Genomic DNA, 24,887 nt, shown 5'->3' with positions numbered 1-24,887 from the left:
TTCTTCCTCTTCCTTTGGGATTTGTTAATTGACGAATCTGATTGCTACCAGGGTCATTCCCATGGTCATAATGTGCTTATTGCAACCCGGCATCACCCCAGGTGGAAGACTAGTTTAATCTATACATCAAAATCAGCATTGAACGTTTTCTAGCCGGCTAAGGGAAGGTCGATTTTGGTTGGGTTCTTGTAGTTGGATTGATTACTAATTACTTCAACTGGGGAAGCTATTTCATTGCATCCGAGTCTGAATAAATTTTTCAAACGGTGAGAGAACTTTTGTTACGTATAGTTGGTGTCACAGAATGTTGCCCTCTCCTTTCGCATCTTCGTTAGTCTTACAAGACAGTCATCAACACTTGGTGCAGGGCATAAAGGCATGGACGGAGTGTCTTCAGTAGAATTGTAAACTAGAAAGCTTCCAAGGATCACAAGGGTGACCGAGGTGAGCACGTTTCAATTTCTGAACAGTTAGTCCCAATGTCTTGCAAATCAAATGTTTCTCCCCGATGTCTTGCAAAATGCACTTTTAGTCTCAGCCCACCTCCATCTTCAGATGTTTCTTGATTCAGCAAGTAAGATAGTGGTTTGCTCCCAAAGCGGACTTCGCAATGAGAAGGACTAGCGAAGAATAACTTGGAGCTGCATAATAGTATTGACCAAGTTCATGAGTATAAAACAAGACTTCACCATCGAACCAATTCGACGAATATCTTATACTGGTGAATCTCATGGTTGTTCCCTCATGTGTTGGCCTAAGGTCCCCATAAATTCCCAAAGATATATACATATATGGAATCCTCAAGCTCCAAAGTGTAAAGCTGAGTCAGGTGTCAGACGATTTAGCCGGACAGTCCCAAGAATATATTCAGGCAACTCACTCTCTTCCCTGGCCTGCAAAGAAAGTAGCTACGATTAATCAAGAACACAAACATAAATTTAGCCTGAACAAACATAGTATTTTGCTAACAAACCAGAAAAAAACCCACCAAAATATGATGGTACTTATCAAACTTAACCAGTGTGCTAGAAATAGTTTCTACCCTCAAAACATTCTAACGATAGAACTCTGCCCTCTAGTCTACCCTCAACACAACCAGGACGTTAATGAAAGGATGCCATCTAAACTCATTCCCACAGATCCCATACTCCCTTGTACCAACTTAAATTGAGTCGACCACCAAGTTAAAAATTTATCAAGATGGACAGCTTGTTATCAGGAAAATATCAAAGTTGACAAACATGGAAGGTAAGACACTATCCTCTAGAGAGAGATTTCAATTTGTTGGCAAGAATTGTCATCCAGAATAGGGATGCAGTAAAGAAAAGACTCATCCATTCTCTATTTGGATCACAAACCAATCAATGAGATTAATAGATGGAATGATAGTGCATAAACCCAAATATTATCTGGAAAACTCCTTAACAAATCATAGTGCAAAGGCAAATGGAGACCGCAACACCAAACCCCCCTCTCCTTCGCCAGAAAGGAAAATAAAAACCTCCAACATGCTATGCAGATTTTGTGATACTAGGTAGCCCATCAACAATGAAGCATGAAGAAAATTATAATACTAGGTTGATACTCAGTTGCACAATAGAACATTATGATACAGTGGAGTCCAAACATCTCCCTCATAACATGACTACACAGCCTACCAGCAACTATGCTTGAACACAAAGAAAACTACCTGTTTGCATCACAAACTCAACAAGAAATTAACTTATTAATAGACATCCAAATCAATGAAACAGCTTCTCAGAAACAGATAAGAATAAGCAGCCATTTTATCCAATATACAAACCTCCACCAAAATTGCGAGATCAACAACAATGCTAGTGACGTATCCGAGTACAAGACCAATGACACTTCTTGCTACAGAAGATGATCCAATATCCACATCGATCTGCATATAGGAAATATGCTTTGTCAAGGAATGAGACTCTATACAGCAAATCTGATAAAAAAAAATTAAAAAGAATTTCATATGGAAATTAAGTTCGCAACATCGATAAACTGCTAACATGCATCATACTTTCTAATTAATGAATTGCAATAGTGGGTAGAACTTGTGCGAGTTACCTCTCCATTAAAGGACCCCATAATGAGCCCATACATATGCACAGGAGGCCTTTCTATGTGTTCTCTAATAGGAGAACATGACAAAAAAATCAAGTAGGTAACACATTGATGCTGAAATTTTTTGTTAGACCAGAACAAGGTCACATACCATGTAAAAATAGTTGACAGGGCTTGATATCTGGCTGTATGTATTAAATAGATGACTGATAGGTTCTGTTTCAATTTCCAAACACCACTGCTTACCATAAAGTTAACTTACCACTGCAAAACCCTCTTCACCCTAAGGCTTAGGTATTTGCTCCTCCTGCTAGAGGAACATTAAAACTGCATTGCACTGCTGAGATTTGCCTAAATCTTATGTTAATCTTACATTTTCATATACTTAGAATTAATTGATATTTGTAAGAGAGAAAGCCCTAACATTTCAGTGATGTTTCCAGCAACTCTAGATCCCACTAAAGCAAGATACAATAACCACTTCAACCATTTTTGGATGGCATGGAAATGGATGAACAGGAGAGCCCAGATAGGGTTAGAGTTACTCTCTCTTTTTGAAAGAACAAATAGTTTCAAAAATTTTGCTTTCAAGTTAAGTAGCAGCAGATGATGATTAATTTATGAATTGTGAAAGGTTGGCACCGTGATGGTTTCCCTGCTAGTCACATCTATACATTAAGGATGCGACAGTCAACAATTTGTACTGATGTCAACTCACAGATAATTTAACTAAGAAAGGCCATTAAAAAAAAGGAATCAGATCCTTACTTCCAAAAAGTTGTCCTGTCTGAGATAATTGCATGTAACAGCTTTCCCCAACAGACAAGCTTTCGTGCCCACCGCACGCTTGACCATCCAATATCCCTACATGTGTTGAAGTAATAAAGCTCAGCACAAAAAGGAATTACCCTTTAAACAAAGCAATCCCATAACATTCTATTCAAGTGTTTCTACCTCAACAATACTTGGAATCAACTTAAATCTGGAGTCCCTGAAAGCATCGCTTCCATCCACGAATTTACCCAATAAAGAATCCTTGTTTACAGGCCTATCACTGGCATAGTAAATAACCAAGCTATAATTTGGTCTCGCCGGAATCTGACAAGAGCAGCAAAACAGAGGCCCTCAAAATGTATCTGAATGTATGAGAGAATTCATTCCTCAAAATCAATTAGGAAAACAAAATAAAGGAAAACAGTCTTATGGTACCAGCATATACAAACAACTTAAGCAAGTCTTTATTCACTTAAACAAAATGGTTCATGCAATTTATTTGAGACTTTATGCTTCTAAAGAATACAAACAATTACAAATCTACCACAAATTAATGTTGGTTCTCCTAATTTATGCTTTGCTTTAATTTTAACAGGCAAAAATTATTTAAAGGATATGGCAATGTCAAATTTTAATTAATATGTATGGACAAATCAGTCTAAGGGTATTCCATTTGCCTTTAGTATAATATATTGTGTGGGAAGATGAAAGAACACAGACATACCTGGAGATTAATGACTAGGATGAAGGGAAGCTTCTTGCCAGCTTCTGACTGAATAGACAGAGAAACCTTCATCAGTCACTCTAATCATTCAAAAGAATTAAAGAAGTCCAAATCATCTTTGATTTTTCTGCTGTGGATAAGTTTTCCTTGCTGTGATCAGACAGAATTACAATTGAAAAATACAGAGGTTTCTTAACATCTCTACTGAGCAACATGGGATAAATAAAAAATTGATACCAACTTTATTTGCTTAAGCACAGTGTCAGAAATGTCACTGAAATCTTAACCGGTGTTCATGTCCTAGATTTAAGAGCAAATATAATGCAAGTGATAGTGACAAAGTAAATGGCAGTAACGAAATTTCAACCCTTTATAGTTCATGCATGATGCTACTGAGCATTCTAAAAGCTACTTGAGCCAAAGAAGCGGGCAAAAGATGTTATCATTTGTCAGTCATGAGATGGATTTCAGTACAGCTTGCTGGCTACTAGACAAAAAGGTTACAGCAATATATCAGAATGACTCCTGATTAAACAGATGATGGTGAATGTGGAAAGGTCCAACCAATGCCCCCAGCAAAATTTCTCATATAAACAAAAAAGAAAGTTCTGCTCTAGCAAACTTTTTGGGTATAGTCAGCTTACAGTAAAATGGGACATTTATTTCCACAACTTGTACTATGCTGCTCATTTAATCTTACTAAAATCTGTTCCAGTTTGCCTTAATATTCTCCACTGCACTTTCTTTTTTTATTCCTTTTTTTCAGCTCTTCATCCACAGCAGCTTTCAAAGTCAAAGATAACCTACTTTGTGCCAATCCCAACCACCAGAGGTGATTGCACCAAAATGTCCTGCTCAAGGTAACTCTTACCAATTACTTGCATTTATCAACTACATACTTGAAGCTATATGCTCCATTTCACCCAAAAATAGAGTACTAAACGGCTAATGAAGACAATGTGTAATTACCTGAACAAGACACTTAGGATGCAAGGCAATCCTATCCATCTTTTCATCCACTTTGAGCCAATCAACTGCTAAGAGCTTGAGAAGTGGGTCACCCCCTATCACCTGAAAAAAGATTCACAGGCAGCTGAGAAGCCAATCTTTAAAATGGAACTTCAGTTTCTCTGGCATTTCCTAAATACTGGAAAAGCAAATTAAATGCCAAATTAAGTTTATCGATAAAGAATGAAACCAGTAGGTATAATTATCCATGATGTCAAGTCATTATGCTCTTTTCTTTATTGTGTTGGTCTTTTTACCTGTATTCAAATCTGAATAGGTTGCCCTCCTCAGCGCTCTTAAATGAAGTTATTCTTGTTTATCAAATTAAAACAAAACAAAATTGAAGAATAAAGATCCACTTGAACCATAATCTTCTAATGCCAGCACCCCTGTACCTAGCTAAGGAAAGGAAATGGAAGAAAGAGAATAACTGCAAACAATGAAAGCTCTGTACTGTTAAAAAAAAATAAAATAACTAATATTTCAGCCAGATATCTAGGTTCAACAGAAGATTCATAATGTTGTATCTACATGAAAGTCTATTTTTGCGAAAAGCAAATATACCATATGAGAATGTAGTTCAGAGGTATAACAACAAGATACAATTGCATCTGGCATTTTAATACATCAAATGCTTAAAGATGAGGTTAAGATGCACCAGAAGAGCAACACACACCTTATTGTTATCTTTAAGGTAGTTCTTTCCTCGGATCATGAAGCCAGCACCACTTGGAGATGCCCAACAGTTTGTATCAGAATCGTCCTTACCCTTGTGCAGGGAACCATGAAAATTGCTCGGATCAATAGTGGCAGGAGCTACCCTGGGGTCTAACTCCTTATTTGCATCTATAACTACATCCAAATGTTCAAGTGCTTCAATACTGGGTACAACACCATCACATATGAAAGACCAACTGGAAGTATAGTATTTATAAAGCTGCAATTGATAATAGGAAATTCATTAAAAAGGTTTTACTAGGAATTCCTCTACTTGTGGAACCACACACTTGTGGTACCTCACGACCAATAGCCACTGTAAATTAAAAAAATAATAGCTCATTCAACTTAAGGTACTCATTAGATGTAGTATAACCAAGACTAAAGAACATATCACTTTGCATCTTTGACCTTTGTTGGAAGAATTGATACTCTTCCTTAAAAATAGGACGCATTGATTGTGCTTTATCTTTTAGGAGCTTTCACTCTTGTTTTAAGCATATTTTGTCATGGACACCTGTTGCTTTTTTTTTTTTTTTTTTCTTTTTTTTGGTGAAAGTAAGAATTAATAAAATGGGGAAGGTCAATATGTACAACCAATCAGCTCCAAAAACTTACACTCACATGAACATGCTCAATCTGAGTGGAAGGGAGTCGAGAAGAAAAAGCCAAAAGGCACCAAATCAAACAAAGAACCAGGAGCAGCAAAAACGCCAGGCAATACGACCTAGCTACCAACAAGACACCTGTTGCTTTTTAGTGCTAGACATTCCTTAAATTAAAAAAGACATGAATTGTCATAAATCCATCGGGGACTCATTCTCCAGAAGCAATCAAAAAATTTAGAATTAAGTTAGTTAATCCAGCAGACGATCAAATCCTACATTTTATTTTAAGCTTTACACAATAGCAGATTAAATACTTTGAATATTGCTCTCCATATGGTAACATATCTTGTGGGAGAGCACACCAACAAAGATGTGCATTTTAATATTTCATAGTTAACATTAAGAGTAAATAAGCCTAAGACCGAGTACCAATTACCATTACACAATTATCCTACTTACGTAAATTCAGATGAAAATTCAGTAAAAATCTAACCTGAGCTTTTCTTCAAAGAGAAGCTTCTAATGGCCCAGGCAACATTCTTCAGCCTCACTTTTGCCTGCTAATACAGTTTTCACAATCAGGAACAGTTCATGCTCTTCTTGATATAATTGGACCCCATGTATCTACGAAGTCTTAACTAAAATCTAACAAAATTGTGTCAAGGTAAATGACCAAACCTTATGATCAGTTTCTTCATCATCACTCTCGTCCTCTTCTGATGATGAATCAGCTGAAATTGCATCATAAAACTCATCCCGCAAATCTTGCTCCTCATATTCACTATTGGGAATCGAAACATTAGAAACTTTGATTGAACAACTGCCATAGAAGACTGCACCTTTAGTGATGGATTTGCTTCTATATATTCCTTCAGACCTGGAAGCAAATGAATTAAGAAGGATAAATTCACTAAAGATGTCCAGATTGTTAAATTATGTCTCGATTTTGAGCTTGTGTACAAAACCCTATTGGAGAATGTAGATCTGTCCTTAAACTATGAATGATTTTGGGAGTGTTGGATTTACTAGAAGTTGTCTAAGTTGGTCGGAATTTTTCTACCAATTCTGAAGGCCCCACATAAAGTGGCAGTCTATGTTTTCTAATGCAACACGTGAAGTCTGACTTATCCTCTAAAAATGTTGGTCCTCTTATCCCAAAAAGTTTCTTTGCTCATCTTCATATCTCACCATACATATACATGAATGGCCAATTACAGAACACAACCTCTGTAATTCTCCGACTGATTATCGGATTCTTTGCAACTGGCTTTCTCAATGGAGTAGATACTGAAACTAACACCAAACCACATGAATCTCTCACATTTTTTATTGGTCCTTAAATTCTCTATTGGCTTTGTAAGATCTGTTAGATTTAAAGCATTAATTTACAACACAGATAAAGAACTTTGATGAAAGCGCCTCTGAGTCTAGTGCATAAAAGGAAAATAGGAAGAACTGAAGACAAGTTTCTCAAGAATATAAAAACACTATAAGTTGGAGGAAAGATCAAAGTTCTGGGGAACATTCAAGTTGCAAATAAGTCAAGTTAAACACCGGTAAGCAAGAAGAATCAAAGGCTACAATGGTCTTGTTTGACTGACTATGTTGTCCAATTAGGTATCTAGTAATAAAAGATATACAAGGAAATCTAGCAGTGGAATAACTCTCATAGCCTTGGGTACAATAAGTTGGAGGATCCCTTTAATTGGACTAGTCAAGGCTAAAAAGAAAATTTCAGGTAATAAACTTGAATTCAAGTGAGAGAAATTGACCGTGGACAACTCAGTTGTGCATGTAATTATAAAGTGGCAGATGAATGTATTACAGCACTTCTAGGAAGAAAGAGGAAAAGAAAGAGAATAGAATACTGCACCTGACACCTGGCACATTAAAGCATAGGGTATAGTCTTCTCAAACTTTGAGCAATGACTGTTCTTCCATCTCATCCATCCTATTTCATGTATCTCCAATGTTTGTGTCACAAGACATTTTGCTATATTTGTACCCATTGGTGTATTTACACTGCTGATTTCCCATGTTGATGCTGTGGAATTAAAGAAGACAGAGCAACCAGTGAGTAGAAGTATATCTGCCCTCTGGGAATCCCAGAGTTTATGAATGAAATTCTCAAATAAAGATGGAAGATATAATTAAAATCTGGCAAGTTTCTCACCAACTCATCATCGTCAACAAACAATCATCATTTTGTAGCTAGAAGTTTTTATGAAAATCCCAAGGTACACAAGCAAAAGCACAAAAAACACTTTCAGATGTGGGGAAAAAATTGACTGGGCCAAGAGTTATCAATTTTCCCAACTTCTAAGCAGATTGACCACCCAAAAACTGTTTTGAGCTCCTACTGAAAGTAAACAGTATCTTGATCTAAGAACAACTCATGCTCCATTAACCTGATGATTTGTCATCATATCAGGACAGCTGACTGCAAAGGTATGGTTATGCCAGATCTTTTCTATTGTAGGCATGACCTTCTGAATCAGTAGAAGCTGAGAGAACTTTCAGAATCCTACCTATGATTCAGCTTGAGGGAAGTTCACGAATTAAACACTAATTCTTTAGGTGCTTTATTAGTGCTATTAACAGCCGCTTCAAACTAAGAGACTCTCATTGGGATAAAAATTCCTGCTCGCTGTCCATCCTGAAAAAGATGGACCATTTCAGTCTAGGGCTAAATTTGTTACTGGGACAACTATTTCTAACAATAACTTAAAAAGATTGACCCACTTCATTCAGCCCAACAAATTCACTCATGACAGACTATCCTGCAATCCTCACTTTTTCTATTCTTCCACAATCATGCTCCCATTTTCTATGGGCTTCATGCAACTTTCTCATTAGAGCATCTTTATTTGATGATAATAAACAATCTTGTACCAGGACAAAAAGAAAGAACGAAAAACAAAAATAAAACATCAGAAGATTATACGGAATCAGAACATAATGACCAAAACCGATTAAAAGAGTAAAAAGACAGAAGCAACTGGAAATTCAAAACCCCAGAAAACCCTTAGTTGTGTCATTGAAGCATCTACATAGATAATCCCTCATTTCACTCAGCTAATCTGGCCCTTAAGTATCTGTCCTATATACCAACCTCCTGTCCTCAGTAAGAATATCTTTCAAGAACCAAAGCATAGCCATTTGAAACCTAATTTCATTTTGGGATCAATGATTTCAACCCACCTAGTCCTACTGCCATTTTGGTATAACGACAAAACCACGATATATATGCTGTCAGACTTCCAACACTACCTTACTGAAGTTTATTAGAAACAATTCCCCCATCTTGCTAAAACCACTCTCTTTCAGATGGAAATGGCATGCTAGCCTCTTCTCTCTCCGCACTCCCCAGATGTTCAGCATATGCAAATGATGTTTTCCATGGGTCATCACAGAAATGAAGTTTTAAAACAATTTCAGTGGAGCTCCATGTTGTCATGATTAGGGATTAATTGCAAAACACGTCAACTGACATGTCTGGTCAGATACCCTCACATCCTTTGCATCATCATCAGCACATATATACCTTTCAAAACATTGCCAATACACCATCACCATTATCTTGATGCTATTTCCTCCACTTATCGTAAGAAATGCCCCACACAGGCTAAGATAAATTCTAAATAAGGAGAATAGCCATTGGAATTGATCACATGGAGAATTGTGCATTCAGCAGATTGACTACCAATGTCCTATGCATTCATTTTATCAAACAAAGTTGTTGTGAAATAACATGCTTACACGTAACAATTAGGACATAATCATTTCAGAATAGTAAGGAGAACTGAAAATGCTTTAGATGTTGCACAGAGCAAAGAAATCAGAGAAGGAGGATCTCACGATTAAGTGTTGTACGCCGATATCCAGATTTTGTAGGTCGCTTTTTATGGGCAACTGGAAGTTGCAGGATTGCTGCAAGCATAAAAACACATTTATCATACAAGCATATCATCTCAAATTGCCCCAAGTGACTATAACAGAAATGCAAAGCACTGATTACTTAGCCTTAGGAGATATTTTGTTCTTCTCCTGAAGCATAAAGGCACAAAATATAGCAATGTAATCAGAGTAGGTTCAAAACCCAGGATTCTCTGCAAGAAGCAAAATGGCTTTGAAGATTTTATGTGACCAGAAACATATTTTGAGGTTTATGGACTCTTAAAACTTCATTGAATTTGCACATTTTGGAGACTTCTCATATACTTGACCAAAAAGGAATGCCACTAATGTGTTCAAACAATGGAATTGATGACATTTAGACAAGGAGGACATCATTTACGGCCTGGAAGAGAAGTCACTTCATCACTAGCTTAATTCTGAATGTCATCTAATTGATAGTATTTGGGGCTATGATGTATGGAACAGAGCAGAGGATCTCGATGATAGTGTTAAAATTAGTTTCAAGGTGCATATTCCTCATTTGCAGCTAAAGGCGTATATTGTTCTTTTTTAACTCAAAGTGATGAGTAAATCTCCATTCAAACGTTTATACCATGACTTAGGACTTGCATTTAAGGAAAACATGGAGACAATCAGCATCAAATACTTAATTTACTATGCATATTTTATAAGGCATGAGAAGAACTATTAGGGGGTATAGGGGACTGCACAGGTGCTTGTTGAAGTTGTCATATCCTTCACCAATTGAGTTGTGTCATTATGTGGAAATATGATATTAGGAAACAACCACATAGGACAAGGTTCAGAAATTCAATTGGAAAGCAATTTCAGCATTTACTAGAAGTACATCTGTTGCTCAGACAATAAGGTCAAAGCAAGATAAGCAATCTCAGAAGAAAATAATGTTCTTAAATGGCACATGCACTGCTTAAATATCGGCTGATGTGATCAAATGAGAGCCAAAGAGCTTTGAGCTGTCAATAATCTGAATTACAATCCAGTTGCGTGTAAATCAATTTCATTGTATATCTAATCAGTGCATTGATTATATATATTTAGCAGTTAGACAAACTCATATCAAGTTCTTTCTAACCAAACATACTTCGCAATACAAATAGAGACAAAAATGGTCATTTTCTCCTTCATTTTCTCCATAGGCATTCTTCATTTGGAAACAACTTCCAAACTTCAATCATCTGCCAAAACCTTGAAAGGGTTAGCACATATGACTTTGTTGTTGTCATATGGCAATCTATAGAGTTTCCCATTATGTAGTCTATTTCATGTAACTTGAAACTAGTGAGTATCCATGTCTACTATAACTGCTTTTGAATGTTAAGTGATCGAAATACTTCTAGAAAATCTTCTATACGGTCAAGGATTCACAAAATAAGGATCAGAATTCACTGGATATTTATTCAATAATAAGATTCACAACAAGCGATGCAAAAACAAATCCCGACATATCTTAAGAATATCCCTTACTATATGTTCCATCTTGGGCATGGAACCACTGTCTGGAGAAAACAAAATCTCTTTTAGACTGCCACCTGAAGAAAAAAAAAAGTCAATAATGTGAATATGAGTTAATGAAGCTACTAATGTAGAAGCAAAACTGAGAATGGAATAGATCAAATGCAACTTTACAATGTACATTCAAATAAATTCCAGAAAAGTTGACAGTCATTGAACGGTTTTACAAAGAAAGCAATCTGTTACAGATCAACAACCACAAACAACTGAAGGGCAGGAATATTTACACAGAGGATAAGCAATATCCACGGCACACCCTACACTCCTCCTTATCCGCTCTCCGAACATAAGTTTCAGGAAGAGGCCACTTTAGCATCTTGACTAATCTATGCCCCCAAGCTAATGGACAAGAAGTAAACCCCTTTTCTGAACAGAGATTTGTAAACATCTAATGTTTTCAAGCAATAACGATTAATTCTTTTTGCTTAGCCAAGAAGGATGGGTAGGGCGACCAGCACTGACTACCCTTGTAAGGGTCACCATAAGGGTCCCATACCCATGATAAAATGTTCAGCGTTCACCAAACCAAATCATAAGACTACTGATGCAAGCAAGGTTCAACCCTATGACTTGGAGATGGGAATATCAGCGTGAGACCAACTATAAATCATTACAACACAGAGAAACTAAAATAATGCATTCTGGCTATCGAAAATATCACAAAATCAAATGTCCCCTTCAAGCGCAACATGCAAGTCTCAGCAAATTCTTGTTCCTAGTTCTGTGGTCTAATTCAAAAGACCAATACCAGAGAATTCCAGATAATTGTAGCATCTCTATTAACAAAAGCCAAATGAGGAACAAGACGAGGCAAACGTACTAAAGACTCAAAAAAAAAAAAAAAAAAGAAGCCAACCCTGCACAAGCTCTTAATCACAAAGTTGTTCTGTTGGAAGAAATCAATGGCTAACTTACACTGATCTTAAAAGTCTACACAGTCAACTATAAACCATCATCACTATTTAACAGTAATTTAAATAAGTCAATAGATAGATAGATGGGAGTGCCATAAGACTAGATATTGAGGAAAAAATGAAAATTACAGAAGCATAATAGATGGAATGGAGCTAGTCAATTTCCATCAGTATTATGACACCGAACTTTTGGTAGACTACGGCATCGACATTGGACAGTCTCTGTCTCTCTTACATGCAAGAACACAGAAGTGCCCGCACATGCACATGGAGGACATCATTGCACAATCTTATGGCAGGTCCTGTGTAGGTCCTGTTACTTATTTTCATAAATCCAGGCTTACCCAAAAAAGAACAAAAAGGTTTATATCTTTGAATCCAGCAGCTCACTGTTTTAGCTCAGAACCGCACATTGGTTCTTCTTCTAGTGTTAAAAACAGAAAAATGATTTGACAATAGGCACATGTTTGCACACATATACTCGACAGAACTATGTGCAACCAAGAGCCAGATGTATAAAAAGAGTTTCTCAATGTGCCATCAACTTCAAAAGAAACTCTGCATAACAATATATTACCATTGTGGGAGTACCGAATCTATTCAGTCTTGACTCATCAATTAGTTAAATTTGAAACACGGACGCAGTTTAAACCATAAGAGCAGGACATTATACTTTTATTATGGCAAAAGATTATGTTTGAGATTTAAAATTTCAGAAAGATCAAACTGCAAAGACGATAGAAGTATGGACATGAGTCTTTGGTAAAATATGAATTAAAGAATTATAGTGTAGGAATTGAGCAACCAACGTCATAAATCATTCAGTCCAGAGAATTTTATCTCAAGTAAGAATCTATGCCGTTTTCTCAACAGCAACCAAAAAAAAAGAATTAACATACAATTGTATCACTCCAGTTGCATGTTCAAAAACACAAATATGAATAAATGATAGGGATAACCGATTGTGGAACCACAAAGCCATGACACCGCTCAGTGCTAAAGAAAAAGAAGACAGGTCTATCTAGTATCTACCTTACCTGGCGAGGTATTTTGGATCATATGTCCCATAAACAACATCATAGTGTCCATCATAAGATTCTACCAACTCCAAATCACTAGTAAATGGGTCCCACCTGCAGAGATATAATAGATGAGCCTGAGCCATATTTAAGGTAATGGCACTCTACAGACGAATTGTGAAGCTTACTCATATCTCCGCTGGCGCTCTAGGTTTAAAAGCACTTCAAATACAGTGTCTGCACTGGCATCAACAACACCAACAGACTTCACAAGAACACCTTTTCTCATCTGCAAAATCACAACAAGCACTGTAACTGCTAGGCACCAATTTGGCAGAAAATTTTACGTCTTCGGCTTGGATTTATCAAGCAAGTTTGATTACTCTTACCAAAACGTTCCGTCTATTAAGAGAAGCAATTTATATAATGCGACAACATAAACACAGGCAAGTATGCTGATTATGCTTTTTACCAAAAGAGGCGTCTTTTAATTCTAATCATGTAAAAAACCCTTCAACTTGTCATTTCAAAAGTCACTTCCTATATTATATCTAAACGACCACATCAACGCATGCACAAGCAGACATCATCCCTATATCATTAAGTGAAATTTGTTCTGTAAAGGAACAGGAATAAGGCCTTGATTTAATTTTTATATGTATTATCCCAAATGTGGCTTTCTGTTTTTCAATATCAATGGGGTGTCCAGAGTTAAATAAAATTTGCACATTAACAACACTGTTGATGGTTTTCTTTTCCTCCTTTTTCAATTTTAAGAGTTGGTGGATGCTAAAGCAAGTGCTAACATTTATAGATTTTATTAGCACGATTCCTTTTAACTTATTTTGTTCTGGGATAGTATAATGTAATAGCAAAAACTTACTGGGATATTTTCATATGATGAGTCATATATAGTAAAGCACCTGCCTATAGAGAATTCTCCTCCTTTTAATTAACCAGCGAGGTATTCTCCTTTAGTCACTAACAGAGCAAATATAGTCTTCATTTGGCACCCAAATATAAAATAGGATAACTTAAGACATACTAATGAAGTGCAAACATTTGGAAACCTCATCTTATGGAACTTTTATGGAGCCACATGATACCATGCACCACACAGTCTCCTTTTTATTATTATTCTCAAGATGGAATTTCATTTTTTTGTTTTAGGACAAAGTTGGAGAAAAGTAAAGTCGGGGAGAGCATTTCTTCCGAAAAATATACTAAAAATAGCCTCTGTAAAAATATATTTTACCAAAAACAGGCACACAATTTTTTTTGTGAAAAAAGCCTCTGTGGAAAGCTGTAATCCAGCTCTGATTAACAAAATAAAGTACAGCATGGGAAAAGTGGCACAGCAAGTGCGACAGAAACATAAGAGACACATGAGAACAACGAAAGAAGAAAGCAGAAGGCTTGCACATACCTTGGACTCAGCAACATCCTCAAAGATTCTAATACCTGAAATCACAAAGAAATCAACATCATAAAGACTTGACAATACTTAAAAATTAGCATGCTTATTTGCCAGGGAAATCAGTTCTCAACATGCAAACAAGTCTTTACAGGAAATCTTTATTCAGAGTTTCAACAGGAAAAACAGAAGCTAAGGAATTGCAGCACAGTATACAGAGGATAGTTTGTATGAACATGAACAGCAATATTTTGAGAATGACAGTTGAAGCCTCTACAAAACCTCAGTATTCTCTCATGAAATACACACCATACGATCCTGAAAACCCCAAATGGAGCAGCTTTTAACATCATCTTATGCTGATCACCCCAGTGCAGATCCCCAGAGCAAAAGCACTCTCTAGATTTTTTACCATTAGTTCAAGGCTGTTTAGTCATAATCAGTCAGGCAAGATCCGTGTTTACTCTTGCATTCGTCTAGAGTGAACCTGTCTAACTTTAACAGATTTACACAATTTAGAAATGATCTAATTATTACCACTTGCAATTGTACGTTTGAAACAATCCAAGTCTTCAGCCACCTCACTTCACAAATCTGTTCAAGTTCATTGTTTAGATCAGTAATTATTAGAGCTTATGCTTGCTCCAAGCCCTTTTTTTTCATATGCATGTAAATGCTGACTAGATAAACGAAAGAATTAAATTTCTTATAAACATAAAATGTTTGCCATTCTAAAAATCAATGCTTCTTATCACTATATGGACAAGTCCCCTCACCCTTTTTATAGTTTTTGGATAAGCTAGCCAATTTCTTACTCCTTGAATTTTGTAGTCAACAGAGTCAAGTACAAATTGGGAAAGAGAGAAAAATGAACCAAAATGCACGTCAAACCAAAAAGTACCTCACAGGACAACAATAAACCATAACTATATACCAAGGCTCACATTTTTTTTTTTTTTTTCAAAAAAGAATTACCATATAAAAAGACCAGCGATTCAAACATCATTCTAGGCCATGAACCATTATTACTAAAGCCAAGATAGAGTACCATTCATTGTACGAATACATTTCCACTCGTTAGCTTCTATTGCATCTCCTACATCCCCTCCAATGTTTCCACCCGCTCTGATACCCAAGATCGATGATTTACTTAGGAGCATCTCTGGACCTGTAAAAACAGAGACAGTGGTGCAAAACATAGAATATGAGAATTCAAGGTCCATGGTCATGCATATTTCTGGATGAGCATTGTTTACCATTTGTACTTCTCAGTATTAGTATGTGCTAAGTGCACAGTGGCATACTTGTATTTATTCATTATCATTTCACTATAAGAAGATATTAAGTACTCAGATCACCCCAACCATTCAGAAGCAAACCGTGGCAAGATAATGAAGAAAGATGACCCCCCATCATGGTTAGTGACAAATTCAGTGAATGTTTAAAGTTATTAATGCATTGTCCATGCATTACATTCCAATTGTGTGTTATAACATAACCGGAAGCAGCATCTAGACTTTCAGTTGAAATTTCTTGCTCACTTCAATGCTCCAGACTCACCAGACATCAGCAGAGTAAGTTGCTGATAATTTGGCAAGAAGCAGTATGTTCCAGTGTCTATCATCTATATATTTCGCTATAATAGAATAAATTTCTTCAGTATAATTTGAATCTCTTCTTGACAGTGTCAGAATACTTCGACTATATACCTTCTCAGACCAACTGCTATTGCTCAACCACAGAGAGAAAAACTTCCCTATGGAGTTGACTTAGCTGAACTGGAGAGCAGGCATTGTTACCTTAGAAAAGGAAAGCAACCGCTTTGATCAATTTTATCTTTCTTTAGGTTGCATCCATTAGCCAGTTCTGGGATTATTTGATCTATTACAAGAGTGATCTGTCAATAACATCCTGTTCATTACTGAATACCAATTTAATTAGCATTGACTGGATTTACTTAACTTATTTTACAATAAATGGCTTACATCTAAAGGTCAAACTTATATTTTACATCAGTGACTAATAATACTTGACATCACATGGATTACATATGTAGCATTTCGCTCGTCACTAGTTAAACAAGACCTTCATAAGTAGCATTTAGCAAGCATGAAAGTTTAAAATTTTCATATTTGTCTTTGTGAACACCAGTTCCAAGACAATGAATATATATATGATTTTCAATAATAATGTACTCCCACATCTGGAAAATCTTGACAGCGTTAGTTATGAACTACAGAAGGGTCTTTGTGGATGTCACCTTGATAGAAAAAAAGAAGGTGCTGACCATTGTAAATTTGAACCAAAGTATTGGTTCTCACAAGACATCTTACTTTGAAAGCCTTTCACCAGTTACTTTCTTTTGATGCTCCAAAAAAAAAATTTCAAATCCAATTCTTTTCACTCCCGACCTATCATCCTCATTTACAAAAATGAAATTATCTTTCCCATATCTTTAACTGTTCTTAGTCCACCAAATTTATAGTATATCAATTGACCATTTTCCTAACTCATTCAGTTCAAACATTTGCCTATATCTTTAAATTGAACTGAAGCGCAATTCTCCATATTTTTAATCTAATTCTTACAAGACATACCTAGTAACTAAGTATTCTTTTCTTTGATTAGTACCAATGTTATCCAGAAAAAAGGATTTTAATCTACATTTCCATATGCATTAATTCATATCAAATGGTAAAGGAAAGAACAATGAGCAACGAAACACCATGAGGCATAATACGAATTTGAGGACCTACTTTGAACCTGAGGCCAAACATCAATGCACAGAAAATATCAAACTAATCAAATCTAATGGGAGGACACTTGGTTAAGCCTCCCTAGTATTATAGAATAAGCTCCATCACAATATCACTTCAGCATGAGCCAAACCATTCAAAAAACTTCTCTTGCAGATAGTTTGTGTGTGTGTATGTATTAAAAAAGCCCACTCAATAATGTCTCTGACTATATGTACTATATCCTTCTCACTTGTCATATGTCATCCACAACCTCAGCTCTTTGTCTAACTAGGACTCCCCCTCTATCAAGACATTATCAACCGACACAAAGCCAAGTCATGCCATAGAGAGAATGAAATACAAATCATAGAGTATACACAAAAATAGAAGATGAATATTCTACCCAAGATGACTTTAATTCATGTATAACAATCTCAGAAAGTGCATTTAGGCATAGCATATAGGAAGAGAATGCTTATGCTTTTGTGGCCCCATTTGGTTCGGTTTTTGGGGAATGTCTTTGCAAAAATGCAAATACCTTTGGGTGAAAGGAGTTTTCCGAAATGCAAATGGCATTTGGTGAATTGTAATTCTAACGTGTATTAAGAAACAACTTTGGCCAAAATATTATTTGGTAAAATTTGCATTTGTAAAGGATTTTTATTAAATTAAAAAAAAAACATTTGTATTTTTTATAATCCATTAAAGTAGTACAAAAACATTTGTATTTTTTTTTTTTTTTTTTAAGTCTGGCCACCAACCAGCCAGATCTGGTTGTCGGATCTGGCCGCCGATGCCGTCGCTTGCCTGAGGTGGGCGACCTTAGGCATCGGCTACTTGGGTTCACACAGCCGATTGGGTTCATGCGGCCGCAAGTGGCAGTTGCCTAAAGTTGTTCGACCCAGGCAACCGTCGCATGACCTCAGGCGACCGCCGCTTGGGTCAAGCGACCTCGGGCAATGGCCGTCTAAGGTAGCGCAACCCCAGGCAACGGCAGAACCCAAGCGGGTGACACCTAGGTGGTTCAGCGCCTGGGGTAGCCCAACCTCAGGTGGTAGCTCGACCCCGGCGGCCGTTGCCTGGGGTAGCCCGACCCCGGCGATCATCGCCTGAGGTTGCGTGACCTCAAGTGGCCGCTTGGGTCGCGCGATTCAGGCCATTAGTTGCTTGGGTCGCGCGAACTAGGCATCGCCTGAGGTTCCGGCGACGGTCGCCAGGGTCGAGCGACCCTCGGGCAGCGGTCACCGGCACGCGCGACCCCTTGGCCAAAGGTCATCGGCCTCCGATCAGCTTTCCGTGCAGTGGTTTTGGAGAAAATAAACAGTATTCAGAACTTGCATTCCGAAAGACCTGCTTTGGACTAAGGACCTTTAAAGTCTTTTGGAGATGCAATTGTATTTTCCTAAAGTTGAGCAAAAACATGAACCAAACATGTTTGCATTTGGTCAAGGGACTTTAGAGTCCCAAAGTCCATTCCAAAAGCCAAACCAAACGGGGCTAGTGTTATGATTTTGTACATTAAATATTTTTTCTTCATTGTCATGATAATGGATCAACAAACATGCTATAAAAAGATTGATGGCAATTGGCTTATACCAATATTATATATAAATCTTTTTTCTATTATTCACCTTTAGCCATCAAAAGATGCTAAGTACAGAAGATAAAAAGAGTATATGTAGCCTAAGAAACAATGGTATTCGAAAGTTTTTGTACTACTTTCATGGATTATAAAAAGCAGATAGTGATTGTTGAAGGAAGAAAATTTTACTATATATTTTCCTCATTAATTATATTCATTGATTATTGGGAGATTTTTATCCCTTCAAAAGGTTTTTCGTATTTTTTTTTCTTTGTTTAAGCAAAATACGTCTATTGTCACTAGATATCATTAATGATTGTATACAAGCCTATAATAATAAATGTAAATATAACCAACCTTGCCCAATTCTAATAAGCTTCTTCAATTCATGGGCATAACGCCTTACTCTGTGTCGGTGTCCCTCTAGAGTGATCCTACAGAATATAAGAATTCAGAAAATTTTAGCATGGCACACTCACATCACATCCGTGGCACACCCAAGAAAGCAGGTGCAGCTGCAGGCATGCACAGAGAGAGAGAGAGAGAGAGAGAGAGAGCATATTTATTAAATTGATGTAAAAGCATTGTTAGTAAATGGAAGTGTATCATAAAGCACATGTAAATGCGTACTCTGGCTCCACAGTCAATTTGTTCCTGGCACTGCCGCCTCTTGACAGCTCATACTCAGCCTGTTTAAAACAAAGAATTCGTTAAAATATACATTAAGTTCATTTTGCTCTGCTGCCTCATTTCTACTCAGCCCTTCAAAATCAAGGCTTTACCAATGTAGGACTACAATTCACAGAGAAAATCCTAGAACTGAAGATGGAGTGCAAAGGAAAAAAAGGGACATAAAACAACATTCATGCTAAATGTCATTACTCTCGGGATACATTTGAACCTGTTGCTTGGCAATGTCAAAAGCCTCCATCCACTTCTTCACTTCTCCAGCAGTAGCACAAGCAATCTTGAAGCAAAGAAGCAGTCAATCATCATTCATTTTAGGCAGATTTAAAAGGGAATACACTTCTACAAGACAGGACACCAATTAGACATGAGAGTCGAAGCAAAGAAAAATCACAAAGTATATTTACCCAGCAAATACTGCTTTCCAAAATAAAGCCACACAAGCTACTTAAAATATTTTCTTGCCTTCTCAAAAGAACATAATAATATGACAGACAATTGATTCCGTTGAAATCAGGACTTTAGTACAGTACTATGATGCTCCAAAGTTAGATTATATAAACAAGAATGTGTAATTTTCTAAATTTATTTTCTTTCTTTGATTATCAACAAGGATCTGTACTACACTTAAATGGTCTGCCTCTCATTCATATACCATTAAAATTGTTTCCAGACCGCGGAAAGGACAATCATTTTCTCGTCATTTTCATTGGCATTAAGAACATGAGCCTTCTTCTCAAAGGAACAGTCATATGTTTCTCCAAAAAAAGAAAAAAAATAGAGCAATGCAGGTATTAGCTCCCCCACCAAGTGCTAGTTCCATGTGACAACATCCATTCTTTGCAATTACAACTGATTTCAACAAAATGTGAAACATGCCACTGGCGGCACTACAAGACCCTTCTATAGAAGCAACTTCTCTTTTTAGATTACTTTATGGGATGTGGTGACGAGATTAATGATGTTGACTATAAGACATATTATATAAGAAAATTGAAGGGAGTCACGATTAAGCTGGTTTCAAGTTCTACGGCGGTTGCTACATTGGGGATGTTCTAATCTTAGCACAACTATTAATACTCCCTAACCTGATAGGAGAAAGAGAACAGGTTATGAGTGTCCCATATCACTTGTCTATGATTTTCAAAGGACCTTATGATTATGTAGTCTCCCTCCATTTATCAACTTAAGCTTTTGGGTGGGACATTCTAATATGGAAACAGAGCCGAGTTTCACACCAGATTTATTTTGCATGTGAAGCTCCCCATTTGTCAGTTCCATGTGCCATTTTTAGTTCAGTTTGCATGTGAGAGGGAGTGTTACAATATCCCACGTCACTTGGCTATGGGGTTTTCATTGGCCTAATAAATGCATATAGTCCCTCCAACTATCATCTCAAACTTTTGGTTAGACATTCTAACAACTTGACATAAAAGACACTCAACTATTGCAAGCTTATTGGCTTATTTCAGTTTTGTTCTACCATCCCATCCCTATGCTCTAAACCTTCTCTCCATAGCACCTGTTCTTCTCCAGTCTTTTCACAATTTCTGCAATTATCGCTCCATCTTCATTGTTAGCATGACCCAGCTCCGCTTGTTAGCCCCACTTTGCCTTGGACCAGACCACATGTGTTACTACAACTAAATTAACTTATCCTAGTCTTGTTCCACCTTCGTAGTTTCTTTATTCGCAAAACTGCAGTACCTTTCATAGCATGACCTATAGAATGTTACCATGACACATGGCGTTTGTTAATTTTAGCTTGAACCTTTTATGTGCAGGCCTCGCTTGTCACCCAACTCAATAAATATTGTGGCCAACCCCATTGAGAATTTTTTGTGAGGTTTATGGCAGAGCCAGCACGGGGATCATTAGTTTCAGCGTTCAGCATTCTCTTCTAGGGTTTAAGTGTTTCACTTCGTCATATTTTAAAGGGTGTGAGAAATATCAGCTTTATGTGGGACTAGGGTTCTGAGTTTGTTTTTTGGTTGTAGTCCGAATTCTAATTAGTGAATTCCTGCTGCTCCTCTTTTGCCTGTGATGTAGGATGGCCAAACCATGAAAATCTTGTTCTTCCACTTTCTCAATTCTATTTTCTATTACATTGGCACTTTTGCTTAACAATGAAGCATACTAGGATGAGAACTTGAACAAGCTTATTAAGTACAGAATCAGAAAAAAAAAAAAAAAAAACACTAATTACCAGTTCAAAAGTACTCCAAAAAAAATTATTCACAAAATATCATCTCCCAGTTTCATGTCAATCACCGATAAGAATAGCACAAGAACAAAAAACTCACCTCTCCTTTCTTTTTCTCATCTAGCCTGCTATAAAACCGCATAACATACAGATCCTGCCACAAAAGAAGAAATCCGCTTAAAGAAGAATCTAAAGTTACATCAACTTTTCACCTGGAGGATGTAAGTGTGCTTTTGGAGGTTGGAGAACAATTCTGATGTCTTATATCCATGCAACTGTTGACAAGATATGGGGGAAAGAAAGGTTGACCTTCTGACGCCCTAGCTCCTCCACCATAAGGGAGGGCCCTACAACACCCCTCCTGATAGGTCGCTGTGGCAAGGGAAACAATTAGGGCCAAAAGTACAGATGCATTCAGTTTTCTTGTACATGCAAATGATATCATGAAGCAAAATCCATAAACAATCAAGTTGATAGATCTAAACAATGGAAATCCTTTTTGGCTAAACTATGGTGAGAAGTGACTGCAAAATAGTTTCACAAATAGCATTCTATAGTCTTCTTTCTAAAATATCCTTATATGATGGATAAAGAGGGGAAAACAAACAAGCAAGAAGATGCATTTGACCTCATATGTGCATTTAATTAGAAGAAAGGACAACAACAATCAAATATCAAACAATACTGAAAATGGGATCATGATGCAACAATAGTTCATGAAGAAATTAAGCAACAGTCATTAAACCTATTGGCTCGCTAGGGAAGTCAATTTTGGCATTGGGGCGTCAAAACCATTGCTAATTGATTGTTAATCTTTCCCACTACTCTTGGGATTAATTAGTGTCTGATCCTGAGGAAGTTCAAGGAGCCAAAGTTACGCTGCACATCTTTGAAATTGTTAAAAGAATGTCCAGCAGGGTACTCATACTAGCTTTTGGTTATTAGAGACATGTCTTAGAACTCAGCTATAATCCAGAAAGAGCTTATTACTAGGCCAAAGCAGGGCCTGTTTGATAACTCCAATACATATTGAACATTAACGTAATCAGCACTTAATAAAATTAAGCACATTTGATAACCATAGCCAGCTTTTACCTGATCAAGTCAAAAAAATCACTTAATTAGCTAAGTAAGGATGGGTTTAATTACTTTATATAGTACATTGATAAAAGCCTAAGAAATACCAATAATACTCATGATTCTATATTTGGCAAGAATATAGTATTATTCAATACTCAATAGAATATTAAACAACATTTTACTTTCAATTTCAGCACTTAAAATGGCCAACACTTCAAATTCAGCATCCAAATTTTTTGGCATTAAATTTTCTGTTTTCCCAAACAGAAAGCTTGAAAAAGAATTTGTATCATTCACACTAGCATTTAGTGCTAAGTGATTATCACTTGAACAGGGTTTTCAAAAAGGTAAGATTAGTCTTTTTGATAAACCAGATTGTAACTGAAAGAGGACTGATTAGGTTCATAAAACCTTAGCCAATTTTCAGTTCTGCATGTTACAGTACTCTTCAAGTCAAATTGCAGAAAGTTCTCCATCTCCATTCAAAAGACTTCGCTGCATTGACACCATCTGTCTGACTTGCCTACTAAATTGATGACAAAAGCACAGCTCGCGGCAATTCACAGTTCTAAATTTCCACAAGTAAGCAGGAAGGTGGTCAAAATTAATATGAAAGTGGATCGTCATTTTGGCACCCAAAACACCTGCCAAATTTCATGGGTCCAGTATGAAATCACATAGTGTCATCTCTTCAAACCACACCCTTTCCCATTCAAGTTTTTCTCTTGCTCTACTATGAAAAAGAATTGCTGAGAGAGGAAGAAGAAGCATGAGCAATCAATGTTATCTGGACGATATGTAAAATTATAACCAGAAAATGGTCTCGGATGGACTCAATGTATGACAATAAACATAGGAGAAAAATGCTACTCGTACTCAGTTTACAAATACTGGCAGATGATAGTGATCACAGCCAGTTACAAGGCTGCTGTTAGCCACTATTGAACAGGCCAAAAGAAACCCAAGAACTAATCATTAAACAGCTACTGATCCTGGCATAGCACAGAAAGAAGCCATTACTTATTAACTCGCAGCACTGTACAGTAGGCAATTATCGATACAACGACTCTAATACATTACATCCTAATGGTTAGTCACCGCCAGAGTAAATATTGAGATTTGAACAACGGCAGCCGAATAGAATTGCAGAGTACAGAGAAGGGCATTCGAGGCGACAACAATTCACATTCCGAATCCTCTGCCTCATGAGCGGATTCCCCTGCTCGCTTTGCCAAACCAATAAACAAAACCACCATCAGACAATTTGAGCTACCACGGCACTCATCGTCAGGCGCCGAGACCAAAAACAAAACTCGACCCCCGAGCCGAGATCGCGAAAAGGACCGCCCAGCGCCGCCCGCGAGATAAACGCGACCGCAACGGGAGAAAGAACACAGACTGACAGACATCAAGAAACGAGAAACGAGAAACGAGAAACGAGGGAAACACGTCCTCGGATATTCCGAAACGCTTACAATGCCGGGGTTCTCGTGAGGATCGCGCTTGTACATCTCCACGTACTTGCCCCGGATGAACAGGAACCTCAGGTGGCAGTACTCGTGCCCGATCGAGTTGACGCCCAGGTGATAAACCCACCCGAAGAACTCGAACACCTCCCTCTTCCCTCCTTCCCTGTCGCTCTCCGACCCTCCATGTCCATCGACGATCTGCCGCTGCCCATGCCGCCCCCTTTCCTGTCCTCCGCCGCCGCCGCCTCCATCGCCGAACCCACCTCCCAAGATTCGATCTTGAGCCAAAAAGGAAGGACGAGAACGCGCTGGAAGGAGCTGGAGAGAAGGTGGCAATGCGGAGGTGGACAAACGGATACGCCCTTACGTCGTTTGACGTCTGCTGAAAAAGGAAACAATCCTCGAGCCTTTGCGCTTTTC

General features: G+C 37.4%; 1 protein-coding gene across 1 annotated transcript; it reads right to left on the bottom strand.

Annotated features, from left to right (window-relative positions):
- Window positions 1–208: 208 nt before the first annotated feature.
- LOC104438428 (protein ENHANCED DISEASE RESISTANCE 2-like) lies at window positions 209–24,887 on the bottom strand. Its single transcript, XM_010051573.3, is given in 23 exon segments — window positions 209–893; window positions 1,805–1,906; window positions 2,848–2,943; window positions 3,034–3,177; window positions 3,578–3,625; window positions 4,547–4,648; window positions 5,262–5,437; window positions 6,404–6,467; window positions 6,589–6,716; window positions 6,719–6,787; window positions 7,784–7,954; window positions 9,769–9,840; window positions 11,314–11,378; window positions 13,313–13,408; window positions 13,483–13,583; window positions 14,721–14,755; window positions 15,757–15,876; window positions 19,386–19,462; window positions 19,659–19,717; window positions 19,930–19,995; window positions 22,019–22,072; window positions 22,228–22,290; window positions 24,474–24,887. Coding segments are annotated over 23 exon segments (2,037 nt in total). The 5' UTR covers window positions 24,510–24,887; the 3' UTR covers window positions 209–800.

Source organism: Eucalyptus grandis, chromosome 3 (genome assembly GCF_016545825.1).
Source record: "Eucalyptus grandis isolate ANBG69807.140 chromosome 3, ASM1654582v1, whole genome shotgun sequence".
Lineage (NCBI taxonomy): Eukaryota > Viridiplantae > Streptophyta > Magnoliopsida > Myrtales > Myrtaceae > Eucalyptus > Eucalyptus grandis.
Note: the sequence above shows the minus strand (reverse complement) of the source record. Positions and strands in the feature narration are given on the sequence as shown.